Raw genomic sequence first — 10,832 nt, 5'->3', positions numbered from 1 at the left:
GAAAACCAAACCTTCTAAATGAGGGGTGATGTCCCGGAGCCTGACCTCCCTGTTTGGGGGACCAGGGAAGGACTGAATTCATCGTCCACTCCAATGCAAGAGAGACTTACTGGAAAACTGCAGCTCAAAGCCCTTGCTGGTGTTCTCGGTGTCAGTGATGAAATCAAGCCACAGACTGCTAGATGTGCTGTTCAGAGTCACCCCCATCATCTCCGAACGGCTGAACACCCCCAGCAAACGGGCGGAGTTGTTGTTGCCGTCATAGACCTGGATGTATGAGAGACCCCCGACCCAATGTCAGTATGGCCTTATTTTGAACAACAGTTTCTCATCTCATAGCCTATATTCCCAGAGTTTAGCACCAGTGCTGACCGTTGGAGGGGCCATGAGCCTCAGATGCAGGGAAGATGGCACAGAGAGCTAGCAATGGAGCAATTGATCAGCCCCTCATGTCTCTACTCCGTGCCCTTCTGTGCCCAGCCTGTCTCAGTGTGAATCCAGTCTCTAGGAACTCCTTGTTGTTCTAACCTTTCCAGTGGAGCTCTGCTCTGTCCCCCAACCCCCAGATGGCACCAGCTTACTCTTCAGCAGCCTGGGCAGGCCAGGATGGGGCCGCCTGAAGGCCCAAGCCATCTGTTTCTGCAGACAGGCACACTGAAAGCATTCGACAGCTCTGCATTGCTAAACAGTCCTGTCCTTCCAGATGAGACAACTGTCCTTCTGCCTAACCCTACCCCACTGGGGCAGTGGCCTATCTTGATGACCTATCTAGACATGGGCCATCATGATCCAGCAGCACAGAGTAAAAATGACCAGTGTGTTATTGTGCCTTTCCTCTCCCCAAGCTCAGCCTCTGTCCCTGCCCTCCTAAAATGAGGGCTCCAGCAAGGGCCTGCTGGGCTTGCCAGGGGTGGAATTGTGCAGGCATCTGGCTTCCCCGACACCCATCTGTCCCCTGAACTTCTGAGCACTAGCAAAGACAACAGTCATCAGAATAATGAACTGGCTCCCCAGGTTCTGAGGTTGCTGCTCCTTTCCAGATAATTGTACAAATAACAACAGAAGTTGTGATTGAGTGAAGGACCCCCCTAGTGCTCTGGTAAATATCAAAGATGGGATCTATGGGTGGGTGATGAATATTTGTGCATGGCTCGGGATGTGGTGCCAGCTGCCAGCAAATTGGAACAATATTTCCATTCTACTATTTATGAAGCAAAGCCTTCTAAAAGAAGCCATCCTTCAAGCTAACAGTGCTATATATTATAGAGATTTGTTCAGACCCCTGGGAGCCTCAAGTCTGTTTCCAGATTCCATGTACAATATCACTGAGAGTTTGAGAGAATTCTGGACTTCCAACAGACAGAGAGATGACACCAACTCAAAGAGTTTAGCCCACTGAGACATCCAAGTTGCTAAATAAAAATATTTATGGTGCATAAACAATGAATTTTGGAACTCTGAAAAAAAATAAAATTAAAAAAAGTTTTTAAGTTTTTTCTAAATATAATATCTTTATCTATAAATGTCAATTTGAAAATGACTTTAGCTAATCTGCCCTGCTGTATGTGCCTACAATGAATTTATTCACCTTTAAAAAAATATTTGTACCCATGAACACATACTGGAATTAATTGATCAAGTCATTAGTTGTCAACACTTGCTGACATCACAACAGGAAAAACAGAAGAGAATCAACCATATATCATGTACACCACTATTTATGGAGTCATTATGCTAAAAAAAAAAAAAAGAAAAAGAAAAAAAATCAATCCTGAATTGTATTGAGTCACTGGATCCAATTTTAACTTATAGGAACTACAGAAGACGGAGGGATCCATGAAATGATACTCTGGGACTATGTTCGGCAAAACCCAGAATATGAAAAATTCCACTGGGCAAGTTACCTGCCTTCCTCAACAAATAAATTACAAGGGATGGAGGAAAAAAAAAAAGATAGAGGCAAAAACCTATAGATTAAAAACCATATGAGACAACCAATGCAATGCATGGGTCTTATTTGGATCCTGATTCAAATAAAGTGTAAATTTAAAAAAATATTAGGACATTTATGAGATAATTGGAAACTTGAACATTCATTGGATATATGATGATGTTAAGAGAGTGTTGTTAATTAATAAAAGTATAATGGGAACAGGATTATTTCCTTAATTTCCAAGCATTATTCATTCTAACTCATTAAGGACAAAAATGTTCATAATGTGTCATTATGATAAAATATTCATTGCGGAAACCTTATAAAACAGAAGAACACATAGAAGATAAAAACAACTTTCATAGCATGGAGAGTAAGGAATAACATGGAAGACATTAGGAGAGGGAAATGTAAAGTGAATTGGGGTAAATTGGAGGGGGAGAGGGAGCATGAGAGACTGTGGACTCTGAGAAACAAACTGAGGGCTTTAGAGGGAAGGGGTAGGGGCATGGGTGAGCCTGGTGGTGGGTATTAAGGAGGGCACGTACTGCATGGAGCACTGCACATTTTGCATAAACAATGAATCTTGGAACACTGAAAACATAAAATTAAATTTTAAACAAAAAAAAATTAAAAACGAAACAAAACAAAAAAACAACTTTCAGCACTCACAACATTTTGGTGACTATCTTTCCAGGCTTTGTTCTATGCATATTTTTCCTTATATATATTTATTTCTTTATTTTTTTTATATAAAAACAAGATCCAACTATAGATACTATATGATGACCTGCTCTTTCACTTAATATAATGTGCATATTTTTTGAAGCATTAAATATTTTCCCCAATGGCATTTAAATAACTGCAGGAATTTCCATCATAAAATTAAACCAACCCACACTGTACTTATTCACACATCATTGTCCAGAATGTGTGCCCAGGTAGATAAGGGACATTCAATAAAAGTATGATAATTAAATAAGCCAACGTTTTCTTCTAGAGTACTTTTGTCTTTAAGTCCACCTGGAGTTTATTTAGTCATGATAGGAGATACAAGCCTACTTTTTTCTCCTTGGTTGACTAGCCATTTAACCAAACCCTATAAACATTCCATCCACTGCCAATATTAAATTGACTTTTATCACATATACAGTTATACGTTTGGTTTTGTCTGTCAACTTTCTAGTCTATTCTATTTCTATTTGGTACCTGTTTGTCTTTTCCTGTGTATGATCCATATCATTTAAGTTATTATGGCTTTATAATATACTTAAATATTTAGTAGGGCAAGTCCTCTTTCATTTGTCCTTCTTTTAACTTAAAAAATTTTATTCCCCCTTGTTTATTTTTCTAGACAAACTCAAGATGAACTTTCTTAAACACACACACACACACACACACACACACACACCTCTTGCTCCCCCCTTCCAAAAAAACCCCCCAAACAACTTGTATAATTCTGACTGATTAACATCATAGGTATGGGTTAGTAAGAGAAAAAGTCCATCTACATGATACTGAATCTTCTAACTCACATAATATCATCTGACTCCATTTAATCAAGTTGTTTTACAAGTCTCTTGGTAAAATTCTCTATTTATTTTTGGGTATTTTTTATTTATATTTTTGCAGTTGGAATTGGGCCTTTCTCTGTATTTACTTTAACAGAATACAGCTTGTCTATAAGAATACTTTGATGGTCCAGATGGGCCTCTGTCTACATTTATTTTCTAACAGAATATTGCTTGTCTATAAGAATGCTTTGATGGTCCAATTCCTCATTATATACTGGGGATGGTCTGGTTTCTGAGAAATCCAAGAGAATCCATACACATACGTTAACAACTAAACTTCTTCCTTTTTTTCTTTCTCTAGTAGATGTTTTTATTTTCTTCATCTTCATTGCAGTATAATTGACAAATAAAAATTGTATATAATTAAGGTGTACAGTTTGATATTTTGATGCACATGACCATTACATCTGATATGACAGTTCAGCAAGATGGCTGGCTTCAAAGTAACTACACTACAGGGACAGCTTTGTCCACACAGTTACAAACAAGCAACATTCCCATGGACACATGTCTGCTTGTACACATGCTTGAGTTACTTCAGGGCATATGTCTGGAATGGAGAAGCTGGTTGCTGGGAAGATGCATCCTTAGCTTTGTTAGATATTGCCAGATTGCTCTCCAAGAGTAATATAAATTTAATCTCTTACTGACACTGTATGACAGTTTTCATTGCTTTGTATCTTTGCCAACACTTGGTATTTTCAGACATCTTAATTTTTCCCAATTTGATGGGTGTGAAATGGTATCTTGTTTTAACCTGTAAATCTTTGATTATCACTGAGCTTAAGCATCTTTTCATGTGTTTATCCATAATTGTACTTTCCTCTTATGTGAATTTCTTGTTCATATCATTTGTTTATCCATGAATCTGAAACCTCCCTGCATTTCAGTTTCAAGTCCTTCAAAATAACATTTCATACTTTTCTCAGTAAAGATTATGCATGTTTTTAAGACTTATTCCTAGGTGTTTTATAGGTTTCTCTTCTATTATGAATGAGATCTTTTTTTCCCCCTGAGTATATTTTGGTTGCAGACACATCAGCCACTTTGCTGAATTGTCTTATTGGTTCTAATAAAGACAATTTTATATATTTCTCTCTAATTTTTATAGTTTCTTTGTTCTTTCTCTGATCTTATTGTGATGGCTTGGATTTGCAGCACAATGTTAAATACTACTGGAGATAGCACAACTCTGGTCTTGCTCCTGACTTTACTGGAAATCCTTAGGAAGTTCTATCATTAGAATAATGTTTGTTATAGGTGTTGGTAGGAACTTTTAAAAAAAATAAGTTTAATACAGTTCTTTTCATAGTTTTGAGATATCTTAAAATCATGAATGAGTACTGAATTTCATCATGTGATGTTTCGGGGTGTACTGGGAGGATGATGTATTTTTGACTTCTAATGTTTATAGGATATTAGGTTAAACCACGTGAAGTTGCCAATATGTGACCAGCTTTGACCTACAGGAATGTGTTTCATAGGGTTTGCCTACTATTGTAACACTGTGAGCTTTTCTAAGATTGACACGTCCTCACATTCCTGGAATCAGTTCTGCTCGGTCATTTTTGCTTTCATACACAGCTAGATTCAATATGACACTGTATGTAAGGTGCTTAGATCTATGATCATATATGACTGATCTGATAGTTTGTTCTTCTATGGCTCTTATTCAGTCCACTATCAATATTTCTACTTGCCTCATTTAAATAAAACGATTGAGGAGATAGATGTCAATTTTTCTCTTTTCTGAGCCAGTTTAATCGTCACAGTATTAATTATTCCTTGAATTTTTTTTTTTAGTTTACCTGTAAAATAGTCTATGTCTGGGTCCTTGAGACAGGATATGGGGGAGAAGTCAAAATTTTTAAGTAACTATTGGTTTATTCAGATTTTTATCTTTTCTTGATGTTAGTACTTTTTAATCTGTCAAAATGTCCATTTTACCTAAGCATTTAGATATCTTAGCTTACAGTTGTTCCTAAGTATTTTCTGATTGTTTCAATCTTGATATCATCTTTAACTATGTTCCTTTTTCCATTTCTAAAATTATATGTTGGTGGCTTCTTTATTCCTTGATCAGTCCTGCAAGGTTTGTATTTTTTATCTATTTTTCAAGGAACCAGTTGGTTTTATTAACAATAGCTATTGTTCTTTGGTTGTATTTTTTTCAGTCATTTTTGACTTTACCTTTAAAAAAGCCTCTTTCTCCTACTTCCTTCAGATTTATTGTTATATAATTCATGCTACCCAAGTCCTTACTTATTTTTAACCTAGGTGATGCATCAGAGACTAACAGAGGTATATTGAAAACTTCCACCATGACTGCAACTTTATTAAAAAAATTTTTTTATATTTCTAGCAGTTTTTATTTAATTTATTCATGCTATGTTATTTGGCACATAAAGTTTGTGGATTGATTGTACATTTTATTAACATAGAAGAATCCTCATTTTAATTTCCTTATGAGGTGTGAGAGAAGTTCTCAAAGTCATCTCATAATAAACCGATTTCATTTTTCTGTGCTTTACCCTCTTCCGTTCATTGCCTCCATCCCATTTTTTAATTGGGTGATCATGTTTCTCATCTTTATTTAATCCTTCCTCATCTTGGATCGCTCTGTTTTCATTAATGCCTATTTTTGTGTCATATTTAAGATTCTCCCAAATCCTGTTACGAATACAAAGTAGGAGCTGCTTTTAAAGTCTTTTTTCTTCATCGCTTACAGAGGGGCAATTAGCTCTCACTCTTCAGACAGGTTCCCTTATTCTGATCTATGGAATATTTACACACTTTCAGTTAATTTTCTTGTTAGCACACCACTGCAGAGGGAGCATAAAAGAGGGGAATGGAAATGCCCAGTGGTCTCTGGAGGGAAGCAGAGGGATTTCGTGAGAAAAGGCAAGAGGCTTCCCTGTTCCTGGTGCTGAAGTGCGAGTGTGTGTGCGTGTGTGTGTGTGTGTGTGTGTACCTCTTTTCTAATGCACCTGACCACTCTTGTTAGGCACCAACCAAGATGTTGCCCTACTTCATCTGGCTTGCCAACAAAAGCCACATGAAACCCAGAATGTTCCACCAAGAGGGAATGGTGGCTCTGTGTGGTCTCTCAGACTTAGTACTCTTGCAGAGGAGCCAATGGTGTGGACGTCTGGTCCCTGCCAACAGTGCCATGGCCTGTCCTCGGCTCCGGGCTCTGCTGCTGCTCTGAGCTAGGTGGCTGGAGATGCGTTTTTCCCTCTGGTTTCTGGCACTCCATCCACAGTCAGGATATCACTTCGCTTACTTGAATAAAAAGTTTGATTAGGCCCTTTCTCAATCTGGACTCTTTGATATTTTATTTGGTAAAAATTCCTTTAAGTGATACGTGAATGGTACCCTTGCCTAATTTTCAGTGCTGAGCCACAATCCTCTGTTTTTCTGTCCTTTTAAACATTCCGGCAGGGCCCCGCAGAGGATGCCATTATACATATAGCCATATGCTTCATTTGCCATCTTGAGCTGGAAGTCGTCTTTCCATTCTATTGTAATTTAAAGGCCCTTCCTGTCTTGCTGATGACAGGTCAAAATTTTGGTAGGAGCCAAAATAAAAGGAATCAGTTCTGGGAGAGAAGCTGAAGTAGAGTAGGGGTATGGTTTAAGGAATTTTCACTTATTAAAGGTAAGAAACAGATCAGGGGTCACAAATGTGAGCAGAGTTATCTTGTGGGTCAGAAGAACAAGACTACACAGACAGTTTGGAGAATTGGTCAGATACATGGAATATTATATCTTAGGCAATAAATAAGGTGTGGAGGAGGTGACAGGTCCTCCTTGGTTAGGAGCTCAGGTGTGCATTAGGGTTTCTCTGGAGAGACAAGAAAGTCCTCAGGATTAGGAATCCACCAGTGCTTTGGGTGAGTTCCAGCTGGGCAAGGGCGAGATATTCTGGGACCTGACTACCGCTCTGGGTAGCTCTTGCACACATTCCTGTCAAGGTAGACTAGAGTGACACACTGGCCCAGCAGTGCCATGGCCGCTCACGTGGCTATAGGGCCATTCTGAATCCTATTTGGAAAACCATAACTGTGGGTGTGTCTTCATTCTGAAATAGTTCTGTACCTGTTCATGTTCCAGGTTCTCTACCCTGAGGAGAAGACTTAGAAGAGGAAGGGGTTCTAGGAAACAATCTCATCTCCCTGGGTGCTTTGCCCTCCCTTTCTCAGGCCTTGTTCTATAGAAGTTCTAGGGGTCTTGGGGTCCTACAAGTGGTCTTTCAGCCAGGTCAGAGATACAGCCTTCTGAGGAGGATACCCCAGAGGCCTGGCCACAGGAGGAAGAGGGCATTCTTCAACAAGAAGGCAGAACCCACTATTAGGAAGGTGGGGGGTAGGGGAAGCTAGGCAGGAAAGTCTGGCATATCCCCCTAAAACACAGGCATACATCCCCCTCTCTCCACAACCCTGCAGGACTACCTGGGGTCCTGCCTCCTAAACAAGTCCTCCCTGACCTCTGACCTGGGTTTTACTGCCTATGTCTCTCCCTTCTTACCCCAAATGCCTCAGAAAGTCTCACTTCTGTCTGTTAAGCTGCTCACCTAATCCCTAATCCCTACTCACCTGGATGGGGCAGTTGTGTGTTCTCACCTGTTAACTGTGTGTTAGCTGCTTCTCTGAATCTAGGCCACCATGGGGAAGAGGCTCAGGCACCAGCCATTACTCCGTGTGACCTCTGGCAGCCAAGGAGCCCCCTGGTCTCATCAGGCCAGACACATAGAACTGCGGCTATGTACTCCCTTCAAAACCTGGAACTTAGATGTCTCCAAAAATCCTTTCTCTGTAGGTCTGATAACAGTCTTCATGCAAGAAGGACTCTGCATTTCATCAACTCCATCTGCAGCCCTGGAGAGAGGAAGTCACTCTGGCCTTGCTGGGACCGACTATACCCTCTGAGGCTCTAGTGTGGACGATGAACTCATGGATGGAGAGAGGCGAGGTCTGGGGGCTGCCTGAAGACACGGCCCTTGGAAATTATAAAATCTTGTCTATTGCTCACTTAAAAGGAGATGCACTGCTTTTCTGTCTGGGGAGCTAAGAGGTTGCAAAGTAGAGCTTAAGAAGCCAAAAATTGGGCCCAAACCCCGCTTGACCACTTAGCATATTCTCTTCTATGTCAGGTGTATCTGGTCCCAACCAATCATCTCATGGGCCAAGAATAATTAGGTAAAAGTGAGAAACACTTTCCAAACGCTTACGCACATGCATGCACGTGCGTGCGCGCGCACACACACACACACACACACACACACACACACACTCCATTGAACACATGCTCCAGAGAGTGAGTCAAGAATAGCATCTCTGCATAAAAAGCACAATTCACTCATCATATCTAGAGAGAATCCTAAGGGATGGGATTATTTAATGCTTTCTCTTTGGGTTCTTCAGAGTAGTGACCTCTCATTGTTTTAATGTCAAGACTTCTTGGGCTGCAGGCAATAAAACTGTATTAGGATAAGCTGAAAAAGGCTTTGGAAAAAGTTTCTTGGCATAGGATGAAAATGGACACACTCTGAGATTTTCCTTATAATCCATTTCAATAAGGCAGCTCTTAGAGAAACTCTCCAGAGTCTACTCTTTGATTACACGCATACTCACACATCATATATGACTGGAGATACACACGGATCACATACATACAAGGACATGCAAATCATTATGTGTGCTCAGTGTTGTAACAATCCCTTTTCTATAATCAAGTCCCGACACCTCTTTGTCTGACATGTAACTTGAATCCACTTTCTTTAACCCTGCTGCCACACATGGGCTGTCACCATGGCACAATGAACTACTAGTCTTCCAAAACATATACTCAAAAATGTCCTCAGGTGCACACACACATAAGATACACTGAGACACGTATGCACACACATAGGTCCCTCAAACCAAGCTAGTACGTAGACTCAGATTCACATACATGCAGAGATGTACACATAAAAGGATTTCCATAAGCAAGTATCTACACAAATGCACATGCATATTCTATGAGCTCTTCACTGTCCAGCTTGATGGTCAGAGTTCATGATGAAAAACCTGACCCACTGGCCCCTCAAGCTGAATTTATGATTATTTATCATGCAGTCAGCCTGTTCTCTACCATATATGTATCTGAGAACAGTCAGCTCCGAAGCAAACTCGAAAGCCACATTCTTAGACTCTCAAGACCTTTCTCCTTTGAGTTCCCACTTTCTTCCAGATGAATGAGGACAATATCCTGGAACTCAGGAGGGAAGATGAAAATGTGGGCCAATCCCACAGAAGTAAATGAGGAGGTGCTCAGCACACTGCTGCCTACTGCCACTTACATCTCCTATGAGATCTATTGGTTTTACCTTGAGGACATCTCCTTCTGACAGTTCGAATGTCCTGGCTTTAAGCTGAATGCCCTTTCCCGGCTGGGTCTGGATGGAGTAGATGCATTCGTGGTTGTTATTGTAGTTCACAGGAAAGTTGGGGGACAGCAATGTGCCCTGAGTGCCCGTGACTGAGTTCCCACACTCAGCTGCAAAGAGAATCACAATAATCACCAATTAACCCCCATCAGCTAAATCCAGAAAAGAACTCACAGTGCTGGAGGACCTTACAAGGATGACACATTGTTTGCCTTTCTGCCTGCCCAAATGCCTGGTTATCTGTCCATTTGCCTGCCTGTCTGGAGGACTGCTTATCAAAGTTGTTTTTTTTTTTTTTTTTTTTAACATATCTGCCCACCTGTAGTTTTGCTCTGTTTCTTTATCTCTCTTGTTCTGTGGGTCTGTCTCTCTTCTGCAGGAATAGAAATGAACCCACCAGGCATCCTCTACTTTCTTAGTGGCATGAGGCAGCCCTTCTCCATACCTGTTCATCTAGTATCATAGCAACACAATGACTGAGGAGGATGTCAGTGGCGGTTGGGGGTGGTCAAGTGAGGAGAGATGAATCCTTTCAGTATCAGAGGCTAGAAACTCAGAAGGGGTCAATGTTGAATAATTATTGCTAGCATCTTCCAAACTTCAGTTATTAGTCACAAGGACCAATTCCATAAGGTAGGCATAATTATCATCCCTGTTTTAAAAGTCAAGAATCTGGTACTTAGAAGTTCAGATCAAGTCTCTCCATTTACCAAGAGGAGGGGGCTGAGAATTCAACCCTCCTGGTCCTGGACTTTAAGGCCACTGAAGCTTTGGAGAAAGTTTTAGCATAGACCCACTGAAACCCTGTTTCATTCAATAGCTAATGAATTCATAGCTTCCTCTTGACATCTTTTTCTCCTCCTCCAGAATTAGTCCTTCTTTCCCCATTGTTCCCGTA

At 40.4% G+C, this 10,832-nt stretch overlaps 1 protein-coding gene across 6 annotated transcripts in view; it reads right to left on the bottom strand.

Moving 5' to 3' along the window:
• CSMD2 (CUB and Sushi multiple domains 2) overlaps positions 1 to 10,832 on the bottom strand; it is a 601,873-nt gene that overhangs the window by 180,293 nt on the left and 410,748 nt on the right. For all 6 annotated transcript variants that reach the window (XM_032302441.1, XM_032302440.1, XM_032302436.1 and 3 more), the window contains exons 22-23: positions 9,875 to 10,044; positions 111 to 267 (exon numbers count right to left, since the gene is read on the bottom strand). In XM_032302441.1, coding sequence (XP_032158332.1) covers positions 111 to 267; positions 9,875 to 10,044 — 327 coding nt within the window. The remainder of the gene's footprint in view (positions 1 to 110; positions 268 to 9,874; positions 10,045 to 10,832) is intronic.

The sequence above is a fragment of the Mustela erminea genome, chromosome 10, assembly GCF_009829155.1.
Source record: "Mustela erminea isolate mMusErm1 chromosome 10, mMusErm1.Pri, whole genome shotgun sequence".
In the NCBI taxonomy this organism is placed as follows: Eukaryota; Metazoa; Chordata; class Mammalia; order Carnivora; family Mustelidae; genus Mustela; species Mustela erminea.
This window is presented reverse-complemented; position numbering and strand designations above follow the sequence as displayed.